The sequence below is a fragment of the Arvicola amphibius genome, chromosome X, assembly GCF_903992535.2.
Source record: "Arvicola amphibius chromosome X, mArvAmp1.2, whole genome shotgun sequence".
In the NCBI taxonomy this organism is placed as follows: Eukaryota; Metazoa; Chordata; class Mammalia; order Rodentia; family Cricetidae; genus Arvicola; species Arvicola amphibius.
The window spans coordinates 63,778,576-63,798,919 of record NC_052065.1 but is presented as its reverse complement, the minus strand read 5'-3'; the positions used below and the strand labels follow the sequence as shown (position 1 = coordinate 63,798,919).

General features: G+C 38.9%; 2 protein-coding genes across 2 annotated transcripts in view; one reads left to right on the top strand and one right to left on the bottom strand.

Annotated features, from left to right (window-relative positions):
- The window catches only part of Zdhhc15 (zinc finger DHHC-type palmitoyltransferase 15), a 103,291-nt gene extending 95,259 nt beyond the window's left edge, over window positions 1-8,032 (top strand). Inside the window, 2 exon segments of the mRNA XM_038316268.1 lie at window positions 372-448; window positions 3,833-8,032. Of these exon segments, the coding sequence (XP_038172196.1) occupies window positions 372-418 (47 nt within the window). The 3' untranslated portion in view covers window positions 419-448; window positions 3,833-8,032.
- A 9,572-nt stretch (window positions 8,033-17,604) lies between these two features.
- Window positions 17,605-20,344, bottom strand: part of Uprt (uracil phosphoribosyltransferase homolog) — a 52,120-nt gene continuing 49,380 nt past the window's right edge. Inside the window, exon 7 of the mRNA XM_038316646.1 lies at window positions 17,605-18,946. Within this exon, the coding sequence (XP_038172574.1) occupies window positions 18,849-18,946 (98 nt within the window). The 3' untranslated portion in view covers window positions 17,605-18,848. The remainder of the gene's footprint in view (window positions 18,947-20,344) is intronic.

Genomic DNA, 20,344 nt, shown 5'->3' with positions numbered 1-20,344 from the left:
CTGTTACACAGAGAAACCCTGTCTCAAAAAAACTGTTTTAAGAAAAGTTATCAGAGGCTATGTTCTTTATGAAGTGGTCTCCCAACACCTGCACCACAGTCAGAAAGAGAAATGGCTGCTGCAGAAAGGACCTAACACTGGGAGAAGCTTGGCTTTGTAACAATCTTCTCATACAAGAGTTATCATGGGTTCCATAAGTACTACAGTATTGCTTCTGAGGCTAGAACTCTGAGTGACCTAAGTACCTTCTGCCAGACCCCACTTCTGGAAGTTTCCACCATTCAGTGCTACCACATTGGGAACCAAGCAGCACAAACCTCTGAGGGACACCCTGAGCACAAAGCACTCACCTGTACTTTTCAATCTTACAGATTATTCAGGAGACTCGTCATCACTTACTGTGGAAACAGAAACGTAGCAGTTTTCCTGTTTTCTGCATCTCCACCAGGTCAGTACTCTGAAGGAGGCACATGTAGTGCCACCTGGACTAAGCACCCTTGGGAGCAGAACTAGAAAAGGAGTGTGTTCACATTCTGGTGAGCAAGGTGCTAAATTCTTTGCCCTTGTTGCACACAGGAGAAGTTCTGTGCAAAATTTCCCTGTGCAATGTACTGAAAAAGATGTCTTTTTCCCCTATGAACTCAAACTGTGCTAAAAGACCCCAGGGGATCCAAAAACTGCCAAATATCCCGTCCAGGTTATTTACTTTCATACTGTGAATTATATAAGCCTTGTCGTGGTACATTCCAGGTCTCCGAAACAATACAGATTACAAATAAGTTATTTGTGCCTGACTCCATTATGTCTGTTAATAAGCTACTCTTACCCACTAACAAGCAAAGAGCAGCCTACCTGTACTTCAATCATCCTAAATGCTACTAATTTCTTATCAGGGGCAGGCAGCGTTTTGCACAGGATTGTCTTTGACCTGTTGAAAAGATGAACAGCCTTCTGGAACTTTGCGACACTTACGAGTAAATAAAACCAGTGTAATTCCATAGTAAAAGGAGACTTTTAGCTATCTAAGTATCACAGTGCTCAAAGCTCCGAACTGGTTTTCCCATGAAAAGGCTAGCAGTTAGAAGCCTCATAAGCTGTTTGTGGGTTCTCCCGTCCTCAGTCCTTTCCCTGCACAACCTCTGCTATGGACCGATACAAGGAAAGAAGCTACAAAAGACCTCGTGTGTGCCAGCTAGCTTGCCAAGCACTTCTAGCGACTCTCCAAGGTGACTGTTACAATTCATATTTTCTTGAGAGAAAACTGAGGCTACACAGCTGCCAAGGGGCTCACCTAAAATTGCAACCTAGGACTGTATGGCTTCCAATCATGCCATGTCCCTTATGACGCTGCATTTAAAGGCCTGATGGACTCTGGCCATGCAGCTTCAATTATAACTAAAGGTTAAAATAGAGAACAGTTAAGTCTGTTTACTTATTCAAGCCCTTGATGAAATGTTTGATATTTTGGGAAGGCGACTTGTAATATCTAGTAATACCTGCATTTCAGCTATCTAGGATGCTTCTTTATTTATATGTGTGTCTAAAGGTAGTCTGAAATGCCAGTATTTTGGTATATTAACTGCTTAATGAAAAAGTGTTGCGGAAGGGTACACTTAGGAATACATGTAGAAATTCATGGGCCTTTCAATGTGCTATGGGCTTTGTGACTCACTAAGCAGCAGTTGTAATCAGCCTTTGGATTTATTTGACTATCAAATCCTTTCTTGTCCTGTCCTACCCAAGTCATGGGACCTTGCCCTTCTGGCAGTACATATTAAGATTTTTAATGTGTTAAGGAATATTGGGAATCCCCCAAAGTGGGGTAAGATATTTCCCAAATTTATGACCATGTGATTCCTCCTCAGCTTCCATGAACAGCTGGAATGAATACTAAACCATGAAATGCATGACTTCTACTTCCCCAGGGAACCAAAATGACCTCTAAGCAATCAATAACTTTTGCAAGGAACACTATCCAAATGAGTTGGGTGATTGGTTTTATGGGAAAAAGAAATACATGTTCTGATAATAAAAAGAATGTTTGAGGGAACAGTGGGAAAACTATTATAAACTTGTCAAGACTCTGGCTGCAGTGGTGCATGCCTTCAATTCAAGCACTAGGGAGGCAGAGACAGGTCTCTGGGATACAGAGTGAGTTCCAGGACAGCCAGGGCTATAAAGACCTTTTAAGATATGTATAGATAGTGACTATAATGGTATTGGTAAAATCTCCAATCTGATATCAACTTGACTATCTAGCCACAGAATACTTGAAAACATATATATGTTTAAAACTATAGTTTTGTATATATTTTCCTTTATTTTATTTTGAAGAACATTTTTTAAATAAAGAAAAAAATAAAGGATGAAATGAATACCCAAGTTTGTAACTTAGAATTAGTAACTATTGGGGCTGAAGAGGTGGCTCAGTGGTTAAGAGCACTGGCTACTTTTCCAGGGGACCTAGATTCAGTTCCCAGCAACCACATGGTGGCTCACAACCTACTCTCACTTCAGTTTCAGGAGATTTGACCTCTATTTGAACTGGATACATACAGCGCATAGACAAACGTGCAGGCCAAAGAGCCACACATAGCGTAAAACTAAAATCTCAAAGAAAGAACTAGTAAACACATTTTACTTTGTTTCACCTTTTGTATATAAGAAAGAAATTATTTTCATGATTTTTACACAAAGACTCACTGATCAAAATGAAAGGACAAATGTGGGGAAATGATTGGCAAAATATGCAGCATACAGAAATTAACATCCTTAATTTAATGATTTCTTACAACTCATTAAGGAAAGAAAACCACACAAGATAGAAAATGGACAAAAGAAGTAACAATACAATCAATAAAATTATTCAATTTCACTCTAAAGAAGTATGAATTAACAAAATGTAATTGCCGGTTTCTGTGTACTGAATCAGCTGGTTTTATGATTATACTGCCTCGTGTTGACAAAGACACACTGAGACAAGTATTCATATTCATTGCTAGTATGTTTCAATCCATACACTACTCATTTGTGAGAGGGCAAGTTGATGACATCTATAAAAGCCTTTCATGTTCATGATATTTTAGCTGATAACTAACTGCTCTTTGGGAGTGTATTTAAATGAATTAACCAGAGATCTATATAATTATTTATCAATTTATTGTAATGCCAGAATTTTTTAAATAGAACCAAGTATCTAGCAATTAGGGGACTGATGAAATAAACCACTCCATCATTCTAATAAATGTTATTAAAATTTATAAAAATATTTTATAATGATTAAAATTGTTATTTTAAAGAACAATTAACAGGATTATATAAAATCATGCATAAATGAAGTTATTTGTGTATGTGTGCATCTGTGTATGGTGGTATAGACTGAATCTAACTTTAAGGTTCTATCTATCTTTTCATTATTTGAAATAAAGTTATGAATGCTGTCCTTGAAAAGAAATCAATTGGAACCATTTTCATAGGACACAATCCAGAACCAAAATTACTAATATGAATATATTTTTAATGTTTAATTACTGTTTGTTTGTTTGTTTGTTTGTTTGTTTTGGGTGGGGCTCAGTTGTGCCATGGTAAACGTGGGTGTCAGAGAACAGCTTGTAGGAATCGATTTTCTCCTTCTACTATGTGGGTTCAGGAATTGAATTCAGGTCATCAAGCTTGGCAGTAAGTGCCTTTCCCCTCTGATCCATTTCTGTCGTTTTAAAACATATCTTCATAAAACGATTTTAATGGTTACAAATAATTATGAACCGGGTGTCACTATGCAACCGTTCACAGTTGTTCAACTCACCTGTAAATTTCTGCTTTTTGTCCCCAGGAACCACCATCTCCCATAAGGCTTACAGACTGCAATGTTGAGAACCACTCTAATCCTCAAAATAAGTCACCACGTTGGATAGAAAGCTTCACAGTTTGGGCCTTCCATCAAATATGTGCTGTGCAGATGTTTCAGGACTTTGCGAATTGACTCTACCGACTGAACTCATTTTGGAAACAATTGTTTCAAGCCAGTTTTTCTTTCTTACCCTCTCCCAATCCATGAAAGCCTAAGCAATACACACACACACACACACACACACACACACACACACACACACACACACACATTCGTCTAGTTGGAGAAAAAGGAACTCCGAAGATTACCATGGAGTTAATTCCCCCCCTGAAAGACTATTAACCATGTCTGTCTGCAGGGTCTTTCTAGTTTTGAGGGAAGTCAGCATGGGTTTGCGACTTATGTTCATTAGCATATATAAACATGTGTGTGTGCAGCAGAATTCTGCCAAAAGTCAAGGTTTAAAAACTGAGGATTGTATTTAATCATTCTTTTCAACTAAATAGCAATTTAAATATTCACTGAACTCTGAACAAATCCTATATCATCCATCTGAAATTTAAGAAGGATATTAAATAGACTGTGACCATGGTCCTGTGGAGAACTGGACAGCAATTCAAAACCTGTCCCATTACAGAGGTTTCAGAAAGCACCACAGCTAATAGGGAAGACCAGATCAAACTTACATTTTAGTAAGCATAACTATTAGCATTTTAAGGCCAAGCATGATGGTGCTTGCCTGTCATTCCAAGGTCAAGACCAAGTTGTTCTACACAGTGAGTTCCAGGCCAGCTTGGGTTATATAAGAAAACCCTGTCTTGAGAAAAAAATAAAAGGAATTACTTTCTTAAAAACTTCTAATGCCAGACTATGCTCAAAATCTCGATTTTATTCATTTCTCTGCTCTATGGCTTTATTTTAGCCTTTGTAAATTACTTTTGTAATGGTAGAAGTATTGTAAGCCCAAGTTACAGACCATCCATTTTATAAAAAGGATTTAAGGGTGATTTTGAGGTATAATTAAAATTCTGTTGAAGACGATAATGTTTCAGATATGACACTAGCCTGAGGATTAGCTAAAGGTCTGTGTTTTGAACAGCAGGAGTTAATGTACAGAGTTAACTGAACAGTGATCTTCCAGTCCTCTTTCTTTAAGCTTTGGTGGCAGTTCAGCCATTAAGAGAGTTTACATCCATTTCCCCCCTTATTTATAACCAGCCCTCCTTTCAGTCCTGGTGCCTGGATCAATGAGATGGACACTAATGCTGCTTCTTTATAATAATAGTACCTAAGAGTATTGATGTTTTTCAGTTTTCAGCCAGCACTCTAATGCACAGCTGCTGACAATAAAAGCCCCAACTCTTAACGGAGATCAGTGGGAGTTACAGGGAGCTCACAATTATCAGGGAATTGAACTCCTTACGAGACAGTTGGGTTTACTAAATTATTTTTTTCTAAAATGTCTCTGAGTGAAAAGGAGTTTCTTGGCACAAACAAATCTGTGTTGGGGCACCAGTGCAACTGGGAAAGAAAAGAATCCAGCTATTCAAAGCAACCACAAAATGGGTCCATTTGGACCCCCAAGGTCATTTTAACCAAGGTGAGACATTTAGCATCAAATAAATAGACTGTGGTCTGCATTTCATTTGAGAGAATACAAGACATGAATAAGCCTATTAGGGAGAGGGCCTAGGGACTGCTTTCAAAATTCAGAGATTAAGGAGCAAACCAGAAGACCGTGCATGCTGGATTCATAGTGAAAGTGTATACTTTCACATGGGAAGAACTTCCCCTTTCCATGCTCCGTCTGAAGCACCCCTCTTGTCTAGGTTTCCCTGGGAAGTATATTTGGCAATCCACATGGCTCTAGGATCCACAGGCCTTGCCTTCTAGTCCTATACAAATGTACGTTTCTCTAAAAGGGTGCAAGCAGCACTTCACAGCAAGTCAGTGTCAAAGCAACCTTCCCCAACCCCAACTATTGTCTCCACTAAGGTCCAGAAGCTGCAAAGTCAGGAAGGCATCAGGAACTTCTCCTCTGTCAAGTGTATTAGCTAGCATTCAGCCCTTCTAGAAATCCTGTTACAAAGGACAATGTTAGTAAACGACAGGGAAGTAGTGGAAGGGTAAAGCTCAGGTTAACGCAAGCTGATTGTTCAGTGTCTTAAGACTTATACTATCTCCAAAAGGCCAAATAAACCGGGGTTTCTCTGGGTGCTTGAAGAAAGAAGAAATCCTATTCTTACTTTAGTATCTTGATCCCATTAGTTTATAGACATTGATTATATCTCTATACATAGAGTCTTTGTGTATTGGATACTGTATATAGACATCTAAGTGATTACTTATTGATCAAGAAGACAGGTTTGTTTTATAATCAGAACACCCTGACCTCACTCATTGGCTTTTTTTTTCCTGGAACCCTGCCCAATACTTCTGCGGGATCTCATTCCCCAATCTTTGGTACTCTTCTTCCACAGTGGGAAAATGGAGCTACTTGTTGCTAATATCCCACAGTTGAAAGGTGCTATGTAACTCCCTCGTGCTCTTACATATTTTTATTGGCAGGACTGGAATGAAGGGTTTAACTATTACCATATTTCTGAGCACCAGATCTGCTCCATTCTTTCCTTCCACACTCTCAGTGCAGTGTATTATTTTGCAGAGCCTAGAGTACTTTATTAATGTTCTTCCATTTGTTCCAATAATATTCTTGGAAAGAGATAGAATGGAAATTATTTTTCAAAAGCTGAAGATAAAAGAGGTAAAGTGCCATCCAAAAGCAGGTAGATACTTTGGACAGCCTACTGTTAGAAAGACTTCTAGTGCAGGAATTGCCAGGGACCACCTTAGAACAAACACCAAGAGCAAACCGAAAGGAATCACACTCCAAATTCTTGAAGTTTGTGATTTAGACAGCTCTTTATTTTCTAATGCAATAATGTGCCTCTTTTCCTCAATAGCCCCATATGACATATGTATTTCTCACTAGATGGCATCAGCCAGTGCCATAATCTTTTGTGGCACCCAGACAGCCCAATCTCAGGGTTCACTTTTCCAGGGAAAACAATGTGCTTCCTCACGTTCGTGCCAAATTGCACAGAGTGTAGGCATTTATGTTAATGGCTATTTCAGCACAGTCCCGACAGGTGTGTTTTAAGTAACTGTGTATACATACATTACTGCAATATACACCTAAGATTTAACCAGGCCGCAACGACAGGAATGTATTGCTCATAGTCTACCCCTTTGAACTCTCATCACGCATATCTACATGTGTGGACATTTACATGGACATGAATGCACACCCTTCTTTTAAGGCAAGTGCTAGGTCATTAGAGCAAATATTTTACAGGGATTGTTCTGTTCTCTCCTTTTTAATGAAGTCCAAAATCACAGGAAGTGAACATTTCGTGCATCTGTTCTAAAATATCTGCTGTCAGAGTAGCTAAGATACTCAGTGGGGCCAAAAGACATGCTCTGTGCAGAGGCAGGCACAGAGGACATCTAACAAGATTATCAGACCCGATTGCAAGTTCCATGTTCGCAGAAATTTCATGCACTCTGTCCAGTCAGGAGGAAATGATGGACAGTGTATGCTACATTTGCATTTCTTTAACCATATCTATAATATACCATATTATGCTGTAGCCTTTGCATGTGGGTATTATGAAATATAGTAAAGAATGGGTGGCTCTTACCAGCATGCAACCCTTGACTTGTTTACTTCCCCCCAAAAGCTAAGGCTGTGTCCTGCCACAGTGTTCAAAACTGTTAAATGTGTTCTTTGGAGTAGCCTAGTTAACATCTGTCAACAGAATGAGATAAAACCCAGGGTGAATTCAATCTATCAGGATACAGGTTTTTGGTAGGGGATGGCTAAAAGAAAAGAACAGTAAGATAAGATGCATTCAAAGAGTAATTGCTCCCAGCCCGCTGTCTAAATCAGCAAAGGAGCACAGCAGGAAACCAGGAACTGGGTCTTGATAATGTGTGGAACGTATTGGAGAGCCAGAAAAAGGAAAAACGCTGGGGGACTTCAACAGTTAAGCTCAAGTTGCCAATTTGCTATAAATCCCTTTTGCCATCAGTCTGCTTACAGTGACTGTATATACTATTCTGAAAACCATGTGTCTTGCTGCAGAAATACTGAAAAATGCTTTATCTTCCTATGTCCTTTATTAAAACGGTATACATAAATTTATTGTGTCTTTTTTTTAATAATATATCTTATGTGTATTGATGTGCATGTATGTCTGTGTGAGGGTGTCAGATCTTGGAGTTACCGACAGTTGTGGCCATGTGGGTGCTGGAAATTGAACTCAGGTCCTCTAGGAAAACAGCCAGTTCTCTTAACCACTGAGCCATCTCTCTAGCCCCCATTGTGTCTTTTCTATATCATAATTTGTAAAACAATGTTGGTAAAAGCTAGAGCTTCAGGCTACTTTGATGGCAAATTCTGTACCTCTCATTTCCCAGGGAAACACTAGTTTACTCACTCCCGGGTGGGTTGGTAGGTATGGCAATTAGACTTCTCTGTACCATCTCATCTTGTGAACACCCCCTCCTACACTTTCAGTGTTTTTCTTTTACATGAGTAGAGCTGAGAAATTAACGGTAATGGCTTTTTGATAGAACACTGACCAGGCTAATGGCACTTAATCGTGTTCAGCCTCTGCTCAGCCTCACACGCCTTCTGTCTTTTACTTTGCCATTATGATAGTTAAAAAAAAAAGAAAGGAAAAAAGAAAAGTCTTGCTTGATGTGTCTAAACATGCTCTCAAGTCTGGTTTGCTTTTTCTCATACTGAGAACTGTGTTTATTGGTCTCCAAAAGTATATAACCTGAAGAAAAAAAGGCAATAGTACTGAGAGTAAAATGTAGTAGCCCACTTGCTCCTAACCCACACATTATACACTTAGAGAAATATTTGAAACTGGCATCATCAAGTAAGCTCTCTGATATTTTCCTTCAGGGCTGACAAGTGGCTTACTTGATAAAGTAACTGAGGTGAGGGACCCAAGTTCAGATCTTCAGCACCCATGTAAAAAGCCAGATGTATAACCGCAAGATCTCCCTGACTCCAAGCAACAGCAGAATGTCTGAGAGGAGTTTCAGTGAGGGTCCAGGGATGATGGTGGTGCCCGAGACCTTGAACCAGACCAATGACTCATTGCAATGAATATTTTGCATGGGGCTGATTGGACAAAAGGATATACTGTGTGACACACCGCAGCTCCTGATGCCACTAGGATGAATGAAGAGGTGTTAGAAAGACAGAGGAGTGGGGTTGGGGGTGTTTGTTTTTTTTTTAATTACTTTGGGAGTGTTATTTTAGGGGACATGCTTCAGGGGTGAGGGGTGGATATGGAGGGACTGGGAGATGAGAAGGATTGGGGTAAATGATGTGAAATTCACAAAGAATTAATAAAGAATTATGTTCTGTTATTTTTTTTTAAAAAAGTCAAATGCCCTGCCTATAATCCCAACATCAAGGAAGCAGATACAAGAGGATCCCTGAGGCTTGCTGAACAGCCAGTTTCAAGGACTCCGTGAGTTCCAGGTTTAATGAGAAATCCTGTCTGAAAAGCAAAGTAGAAAGTGAAGGGAGAGACATCTGACATTGCCCTAACTTCCACACTCACAAGCGCACACACACAGATGAAATAAAGAGTTCCATCAGTACATGCATCATTTACAGGAAGAATGAAAATCCCTCTCCCCTCCCATCAGCCAACAAAGAAAGCAGAAATCACTGAAATGGAGAATGCAACTAGCTGAAGTTTGGTGACCACCTGACTAAATAACAGTGGGAAACTGGAACCACTTAAGAGAAGCCCAACCTGTATGGGTCAGGTTCAACAGAAACCCAGGAAGGAGTCTTTTATTTAGATTTAGTATTTTAAAATGAATTTCCGTTGTGCTAGGTGAAGACCTTAAAAATCTGTGCTGCAAATGCTATTTGACATATTACAATGCAGCGGCTACAAACAGCTTTCATTTGCATCACAATGTAGTAGAAACAAAGGAAAACGAATTTCTTTCTAGATTAAGAAAGACATAAAGGAAGCTTCTATATAAGAATCTTATTTGAGTTAAGGCTGTTACCAAGGAAATTTAAGGCATAGCCAAAGAAACTTTATAGATATAAATAAAGATGTAAATATATAGATGCTTTATATTAGTATGCATTTTCTTCATGATATAAGCAACAGAAATTTTCAAATCTAATTTTCTCACCATATACAGTGACATTGAAAAGCTTGTCAGTTCCTCTTTGAATATTAAAATACTCACTCTTGCACAGTAGTAGCATGATTCAGTGTTTAGACTACCAACTCTTTAAGATTCAGAAATTTAAGATTGAAAACACTACATCTTAAGCAAACATTTTCTTTATTTGAAATTTTTTATTCATTTTACATACCAGCCAGAATTCTCCCTCCTTCCCCTCCTCCTGCTCCTCCCTCCCACTTCTTCATCCACTCCTCAAAAAGGGTAAGGCCTCCCATGGGGAGTCAACAAAGCCTGGCCCATTAAGGTGAGGCAGGACCAGCCCCTCCTCCCTACTTCCAGGCTGAGTAAGGCATCCCACCATAGGGAATGGGCTCCAAAAAGCCAGTTAAGCAGACATTTTTTAAAATGATATTTGAATACATTTATAAAAGGAAATTTCTTCATAAACCTTCACTGAAATACTCAAGTCAACTTTATGAAGTAGAGTCTCAGACTCTGTCCCTGACAGTGTTAGCAAACTCTCAAATCAATCTAGCTGTAGCATATAAAATTTTCAGTGAAAATAAAACACAATTCACTGTACAGGAAAGCAAAGGTTTTGCTGTTAGAACATCACAGAATGTAGATGACTGACAAATTAGTCAAAATGTTACTAAATTACACTTACCAATCCACCCTCATATCATACATAAAACACCCTGAACAATCAGAAAGCACTTATTAGAGTAATGTGTTTCAGAGAGACCCAATAGAATGCAAACCTAAAGTTGCTTTGAGATCACAAAGGATCTGCATGCAGCAGGGTTACAGGATGCTGGAGTTGAGTGCCCTATAAAATGTTAAACTAGGGGGAAACACCAGGCAAATCATCCAAAATGAAATAGGAAGCACCAACATTTTTAACCCTTTTCCACCTATTATTATTACCTCTAAATTGGGAAGTTATTTCCTAACTATATGTGTTTTCAAGATATAGCAATTACAGTTTTAAGCCAGGCCTGGCTGGCTCAAGCCTGTTATCCCAGGCTTAAGCAAGCGGTTGCTAAAACAAGGCCTGGCTGAGCTACTGGCTAGAGTAAGTTCAAAGCCAGCATCTATAACCTAGGGAAAGTATCTTAAGAAAAAGGAAGGAAGGAAGGAAGGAAGGAAGGAAGGGAGGGAGGGAGGGAGGGAGGGAGGGAGGGAGGAAGGAAAGAAGGAAGGAAGGAAGGAAGGAAAGAGGGAGGGAGTTTGGAGAGTTGGGGATATAGGGCAGGTGTGAAATGCAAGAGGCCCTAAGGTTAATCCCCAGCATAGAGCAGCAGGCACAGTAGTAGATGATTTGATTGCAGTTCTTGCTGGTGTAGTGGTTCAAGCTTGTAATCCCAGCACTCAAGAGGCTGAGGTAGGTAGAAGAACTGCCAGTTCAAGACCAGCCTGGGTGGGCTACATGGGCTTACTCTATGCCAAAAAAAGTTTACACTTCTGAGCCAGCAGGTAAAAGGTGCCACCAAGCCTGACCATCTGAGTTCAATCTTCAGAACCTATGTGGTGAAAAGAACTGACTCTCTGAAGGTGTCTTCTGATCTCTATATTTATGCATGCATGTACGAGTATGTATGTGTATGTGTGTGCATGTATGTGTACACATAAGTAAATGAATAAATAAGTAAACATTGCAAATAAGTAAATCCTTTAAAAATTAGCCATCTATTTAGGGTAAAAGTCACTTAGTGCTCCATGCCTAGCCTACAAACCGAGTGACCTGGAGGCAACTTCAATTTGTGCTCTGTTACTCTCCCACCACCTCAGTATGATCATCTTAACAGGGCCATTAGAAGCGCCTATTTCTTGTGTTTCTGCTTTTTGTTTTTCAGAAGGAGTCTTACGGTCTCCCAGTGTAGTACAGGCTGGTCTCCAACTCCTGAGCTCAGGTGATCCTCCCATCTTAGAGCATTGCACCCAGATATGGTGGCACATACCTATAATACCAGTGCGTTACTTTTAAATATGTTTATCAGCCATAAGCTTATGATGTTTTCTGCTTTTTATTCACCTAAGAGTTTTGGACAGCTGGAACCATCAGAAACAATTTTATTTCATATTACTCTTTTTAACAATACTATAGTCCTAGTTGATCACTAAAAAAAGTTATTTGTTAAAAGGATAAATCTAGTGTGATCCAGTGTACTGAATAGTTGTCTTCATAATAATTTTAACTAGCAAGAAGCCACCATTTTTGTTAAAATTGTTGACAAGAAAGAAAAGGAGAACAAGAGAGAGAGAAAAAGGGAAGGGGGTGAAATCATATGAGGGGTGTGTGTGTGTGTGTGTGTCTGTGTCCATACATGATTTTTTATGTATATGAATTCTGGGGACTGAATGCGGGTCTTCATGCTGCTGTAGGAATTCCTACCACCAGTAGCCTTTAAGTTACCCGCCCACTTGGGCGTGGCCTCTTATACTATTTATGCCTGTGTACAGCGCTGTCCAGCCTCTTTTTGGCTGTGGGATTTGGTTGCTGTTCCCCATTCCAGCAGAGGACTGTGATCTGTGAGTCTACCACTAAATAAATAATCCTCTATTATACTCAATTCTGAGCTAGCGTGGGATTTCTTTTAAGAGTCCTTCTTCATCATGTTTACATGGAGTTCCACTTTATCAATGGAGCTATCTCCGCAGTTCAATTATTTTTAAACATTAGCATTGATTATCCTAACCAACTTATGAGGTTATTTTAAATATTAGCGTCGTGTTCACAGCTAATATCCTATCACTTTGGAGGTATCACTTTCAGGAGTTCAAGGTCATCCTTAGCAATATAGCAAATACTGGGCTACATGAGAACATGTCTCAAAAATGAAAAGCTAACTTTAAATAACTAAGTTTGCATTGATGGACTATGGGCAGTTAATGGGTTCTGGGAAAGGGGTGTCATTTTTTAAGCGGTATAGTCATTAATAAGTTGCCCATGTTTCAGTAAATACCCATTTGCTCATGCAAGTGAGCATAATTAAACTCACTGGGTCTAAAACAAAGAGCAAAGCAGGAAAGAGCTTCCTGAGGGGGTGAGAAAAACTCTTAGTATGGTCATAATACCTTTTAGAATCTGGAAAAAGCTACAAAAACTCTTTACATAAAAATACATATATATATAGAGAAACACATATAATGTTATAATTTCATAAGCTTCCAGGTGGCTCTGAAATATATTTATATGGTAGTTATAAATTCCTACATTGGGTGGGGAGGTCTTAGGTCTTGAATTAGTGATAAAATATGCTCATCATAAATAAAGCCCTGAACTCCAACTCAGCACCACACACACAGAAAAAGAATTTCTACTTTAAACTGCATTCCATTTTCCCATATGCATTAAATCAAATAACTGTACTTGAATGTGACCCAGCACTACTATATTACCATACTGAGCCACCAGTTACCTATTAGTGTGAACCGAACACTGAGTTTATTCTACTTTCCAAATTTTCTATTTCCATAATCCTCCACTCTAATTACTTGAGGCTCTGCAGCAGTGGATGAGTAGCAACATGCTGGTTTCTAAGGCTATCTGAGGGATGGGCTATGTACACAGCAGGTATTATATACTGTCCTCTCTTCCAACAACAGGGGACCAAATGTTTCTCATCAAATTAAAGGAATCTTAAGATGACAGCTTTTGGAATACTTTGCACATGTCAGTGTTATTTTTAGTGACACTGACAATGGTTTTTAAATGTCAGAAATGTTTTCTTAAAGAAAAATCTTCATAGACATTGTACTCACTTTTACTCAACAACTCCTTGTCACTTACTGGATTGTAGAAGTCATATGCCTGGAATTTTAATGGCTTTTCAAAGTGTACATAGAATAATACTACATGACAATGATTTTCAGAGTGGGAATCTCAAAGAACTAAACAAAGGAAGCTTGGGAAACAAACTCTGGATCTCATGTGGGCCCAGAAACAGTTCATTTTGCCACCAGCTAGAATGGAAAAATCTGAATATGCACAAAGATTTTATATGGTGAATAACAGGGAAAATATGCTAAAAGGAGTTCAGGATCTGCCCAGCAAACCTTAAAAACAAATCTTATTAGGATCAAATTATTCACAAGCAATTGTATTGTGTCTCAGAACAAAACTCAAGAATGTTAATGGTAACAAAAACAACAGCACCTTGCCTAATTAAATTCACATCTGGCACACAAGAACAACTATTAGATATTCAAAGGAGTCACAAAAATAAAACTAATAAAGATGAATCAATCGATTTGCAGAAAAGCACCAAAGTTATTATATAATCTCTAGATGGAAGAAGAAAATATAATCACATTAAGGAGAAACGTGGAAAATAAAATACCGAACTTCAAGAGTTCAAAAATTACAGATATGAAATATGCTAGATGTGTAGAGCTGCGTAAAGATGTACAGCGAATTTTATCACATAGAAGGTGCTAGTTTAAAACTATACAACAGAAAAAAGAAAAAAATCATCACTGAGCTATGTGATATCTTCAAGTTCCTTACTGGAAGACACCATGTACCTCAGACACAGAACCCAGGGACAACTGACCTTGAACTGGCCCAAAAGCCTCCCCCTGAGGACCAGCTTTCAAGGTACCAAAAGGTGCCATGCAAGTTTCCAAAGAAGGGAATCAACTAACAATCCTACCCAGTGATGATGCCCATGAACTACAACAACCACCAGCACGGCACTATAACCTTAAGGGCAAAGTGACACGAATATGTGGGTAGTAACCAACAGCTCTATAACTGGACTTCAGAGCTGCTCAACAACAGGGAAATCATGCCTAATACTGGAGATCTAGTCAATAACTCAGAGTGAGTGAAGTCATGGATCTTAGAGGATAGCCAGTGTTTTTACTAAACCAGCATAATCCCCTAACTACATTCTACATATTTGTCCTTCAACCCACAGATGAGTGTAGCTCTCATCCCACATCAAGGAAACTTGTCTTTGCAACAACAAGATCATTAGAGAAAACCACAACAAAACAAAATGCAGAGTTGTAGAGACCAGCCCCAGCTGATAGAGTTACATAACAACTCCAACCTAAGACTCAGAGAACATCATGAAAGAGGGGATAGGAAAATCATAGGCGCCATAGGAAGGAGGTGTTTGTTTGTGAAACTGCATATCCCTGTAAAGTCTCTCCTTTATGATTGCCTAAACCTGAACTGAAAAGGGTGACACCAATGGACATGTTAACACAAAAGAGAAAAAGCTCATGAGGATTCAACTCTAGGCAAATAACTATAGGCTACTAAGGAATGCTGAGAGTGAGAGAAATGAAAGAAACTGATGTAGGCGTGTCTTCTATCTATCTGATGATTTCATTGGTTAATTAATAAAGAAACTGCTTGGCCCGATAGGTTAGAACATAGGTGGGTGGAGTAGACAGAACAGAATGCTGGGAAGAGGGAAGGGAGGCAGATGCTTCAGGCAGTCGCCATAGGCAGTCGCCATGCTTCTCCTCTCTAAGACAGATGCAGGTTAAGTTCTCTCCTGGTAAGCGACCACCTCGTGGTGATACACAGATTACTAAATATGGGTTAAAACAAGATGTGAGAATTAACCAATAAGAGGCTGAAACTAATGGGCAAGGCAGTGTTTAAAAGAATACAATTTTGCCGGCGGTGGTGGCGCACGCCTTTAATCCCAGCACTCGGGAGGCAGAGGCAGGTGGATCTCTGATGAGTTCGAGGCCAGCCTGGTCTACAAGAGCTAGTTCCAGGACAGGCTCTAGAAACTACAGGGAAACCCTGTCTCGAAAAACCAAAAAAAAAAAAAAAAAAAAAAAAAATACAGTTTCCATGTAATTATTTCGGGTGTAAAGCTAGCCGGGTGGTGGGACACAGCCCCACCGCTCCATCAATAAGAAACTATAGACCAGAGAAAATCAGGGAAAGAGATAGTAAAGAAAAGCTTTCCTGTGATAGAAAGAAAATTCAATTACTTCCAGGGCTGCGGGTGTAGCTCAGCAGTAGAACATATGCATGATGCCCAGGATTGAGTCTCCAGCAATATGCATGCCACCAAATGCACCAAAGATGATAAAAAAATAACCTTTTTATCACCAAGGTTGCAGCAATCAAAATAGGAGGCTAAAGTGCTGAATATAATACTTACAGAGAGACAACTTAACAAAGACGTCAGGGGAAATGACAATGAACAAGAGCTTAGCTAAAATTGTATCAACCAGTGACGGTTGTGTGCATACCCAAGGCTGAATCCTCTGAAGAATGACATCATATGTTTTAAATTGCAGTAGAAAAAGACTTCACTAAAAAAGTTTAGCTGAGTTTTGAAACTACAAAACAAGCATTTCTTTTAAAAGGCCCTAATGCATGGAGATAAGTACCCAGAGTGTAAAAAATATATTATATGAAATGTCAAATCTTCAGTATAAAAATATTAAACAGATAAGGATGCAGGAAAGTGTAAACAATCAAACAGGGGATTGGGCAACAGAAGTGGCCTATGAGAGGGCCTAGAGGTCAGATTTAACAAAGACTTCTGAACATCTGTAATGATATCTATAATAGAGTTGCAGAATTAAACAAACCTATGTGTAAAGTAATGAGTATGATATCACAATTACTAAGCAAAATCAATAGAACAGAAATTATAAAAACGAAAGCTCACATTGAAAAGAGTAAAAATTGAAATGAAAGTTTTCCTGAGATGCTTGACAATCAGTCTGAGCTCTAAGAGAAAAGACTCAATGAAGCTGCTGACAGAGATTATGCGAGTGAAAGATTAGAGATGGAAAAAATGAGAAAAGTAAGAATTCACATGAATGTGGAGATCATTAAGTGCACCAACTTATATGGAACACACACGCCAGGAGTGGAAAGAAGGAAAGCATTTTGCAGCTAAAGCTGAGTCAGGAAGCCTCTCTTAGATGAGAGTGCTTTCTTACCTCTAGCAAGCAAAGCCAAACCTGAGAAATAGTTGCTACCAAGAAAACATGCTTTACTCTATTCTTTCCCAAGCTTTCTCAGGCTTTCTGTGGATTCAATTATCCACGTGGGCGCCATTCTGTAGTGAGGAGCTATGGGCAGGCCTGCTTTTCATCCTGCCCGGCTCCCGCATGGTTAGTTTTACACCCGAAATAATTACATGGAAACTGTATTCTTTTAAATACTGCCTGGCCCATTATTTTCAGGCTCTTATTCACAGCTTGACTAACCCATATCTAATAATCTGTGTAGCACCACAAAGTGGTGCCTTACCAGGTAGATTCCAGCGTGTGTCCATCTTGGGCTGGAGCTTCATCGCATCTGGCATCTCTCTGAGGAGAGGCAAGGCGGTCTGCCTAACTTAAGAGAGGCGTGGCATCTGACTGAGCCATCTACCTCACTTCCTTCTTCCTGTTCTGTCTACTCCACCCACCTAAGGGCGGGTCTATCAGATGGGCCAGGCAGTTTCTTTATTAATTATCCAATGAAATCATCAGATAGATAGAAGACACACCTACATCAAAAGCAGAAAAACTGTACAAACAATGGCTGGAAACTCCCCAAACTTAGCTAGAAGATGGAAGCTATGAACAGAATAGTGCTTACGCACAAACTCATATTTCTGTTTTCATTTTATGTAGGATTTCTAGAAGCCACCAGTCAAAACTGCAAACAAACTTGGAACTCATGTAGGAAACGTGGCACTGCTGCTAAATATTACAAGGAAGATGCATAAGTTACAGATAACTGAGGCAAAACACAGTTGAGACTACAGACTATCTGAAACCTGGGCAGAAATTGGGGGAAATGGTTTGGAAAATTAAAATATTCTAAAGCCCCCATGTATATAGGGAACTTAGAAATCTGTGTGTATATCCAGGATAAGATGAACACGACAGAAAAGATGCAAGAAGAATAACACTTATCTCTGGGCCCAGTGCAAGTCTGATATGAGTTGAAGGGCTTCTATGACCCACAACTATGTGCAAAGATTGGAAGAGATATTTGGGTTGGTTTGGGTTTTGCTTTTATGCTTCTTTTGTCTTCCATTTAGTTTTAAGCTCATAATATTGAGGAAAATCTCTGTCGACATATTAACTAAACATGAGCTAAAGAAACAATGACTTCACTGATCAGAGGCAACAAGAAACATACAAAAATTAGTTTGTGAAAGTTGCTAAACAAAAGGACTAACTACTTCAGAAAAAAAACTAGCAAACTCTAATGCAATGACTGAATCACATTCTCATCAATTCATATGCTGAAAATCTAAACCCTCAATTATAATACAGTTAGCAATAAAATCTTTAAAATCAGTCATTAAGGAGACTGGGGTGAGACTCAGCACTTGCCTAGCATGGAAAAAGGCCCCTGGTTTAGTCTCTAGAATTGCAGAAGATAAAAAGAAAAAGAAAGAAAGAAATTAAGGCCATAGGGTCTCAGAAGAGTGGAGTCCTCATCCAATAGAACAGCTGTATTTGTGTATAATGGAAGACTGATGGGTATTGCAGGCCTATAATTCCAGCTACTTGGAAGACAGAAACAGGTAACTACACAGTCATGGTAGGGAATTTAGTGAAATCTAGTATCATAATAAAAACTAAAAGGGAGGCTTGGGATGAAACTCAGTGGTTGAGCACTTGCCTGGCATGTAAAATGCTCTAGGTTCAACCCCCAGTGCGGGTGGAAGTGTCGGTTGTGGGACTGGAGAGTAGAAGACACACCACAAGAACGTGGCTCTCTCCAAGTCAGAAAGACAGACCTCAACAAAACAACAACCCTACTGTTGTCCACTCACTCCTTGCTGCTGGACTTCTGGCCTCCAGAACTGAGAGAAAAGAAATGGATGTTGTTAAAGGCAAATAGTCCATGGTATTCTGCCCCCAGGGAACCTACAAAAGGCAAGATAACAAAATTATAAATCAACAACAAGAAAAACCAAAAATTTCATAATTATTTGGAAAGTAAACATTACATTATTATACAGAAATGGTTCAAACAAGAAAGCATAAAAGAAATTAGATAGTATTTAAGCCATAGTCATTAGACAAACCTAAAAAGGAAGAAGTGAAACAAACTACTTTCATTCACAGGTAAGAAAAATAATAGAAAACACCAAAGAATACACAAGAAAGCAAAAGATTAATAAAATGATTTCAGCAAAATTACTTGTGAGAATTAGTTTTGTTTCTATAAATAAATCATCAATTAGCAATCCCAAAACAAAATAATTCCATTTGAAATATCAAATAGATAATATATATATTTAAATTAATTTATCTAAGGAGGTAAAAGATTTACTCACAGAAAAATAGTAAATACTATGCAAGGAAATTAACAAAAATATAAATAAATGGAGAAACATCTAGTCCTCATGGATAGAGAGACTTAGTACTGTCATCATGGTGATGCTAGCCAAAGCACTCCACAGACACAATTGATTTCTATCAATATTCCAACTGTTTTTTTCTGCAAATATCAGTAAGCTGTTCCACAGATTCATATAGGGATTGTAAGGGGTCCAAGTGGCCAAAATAATCATTGTTCGGTTGAAGTACTGGTAGTCTACCCCAGGACCATGAGTATGCTAAGCAAACCACCTACCACTACAAAGAGTAGTGTAAACCTGTAGTCTCCTTGAAAATAATCCCCAAAGAGCTAAACAAATCAGGATTGACAATTCTCAAGGCTGTAGCAACGTGCACAGAGCCTACACAGGTTCGAGCCAGAAAGGGTCCTAGCATTGAGAGGGGAAAGTAGACACGGGCTTTTATCCCTAACCAATAAGCTGTCTGCAGCTGACACCCATTTGAAAAGAAAATTAGTTTTCTCCATAGTGTATCATTGGGTATATTAACCACACTTAAGGGTAGGCCCCCAGACCATCAGTAGATGACCAACACGAAATAAACTCCATGATAGTTTTGTAGGCTTTTTATCTCAGATTGCTTTGTTTAGGTATTTTTGGTGGTCTTTTACTTGTATATTATGGTTTCCAACTTGTGTTTAAAAAAGAAAAGGTTACAGCTTTCAGCAGTAAACCTTACTAACAAGCTACAGAAATCAAACAGGTCCATAGACAGTTAGACAATTCAATATAAATGAGGGTCCCCAAATAAGCCTGTTGATTTTAGACAAGTGTGTGAAATTCATTCAGTGAGAAGGGAACGGTCAGTCTCCAGAATATCTACATACACAAGAATGAAGTCAGACATGTACATTATGCCATAAACAAAACTGTAGTGGCATTTCAATTGTATTTTAATAAATAAAGCCTGCCTAAAAATCTG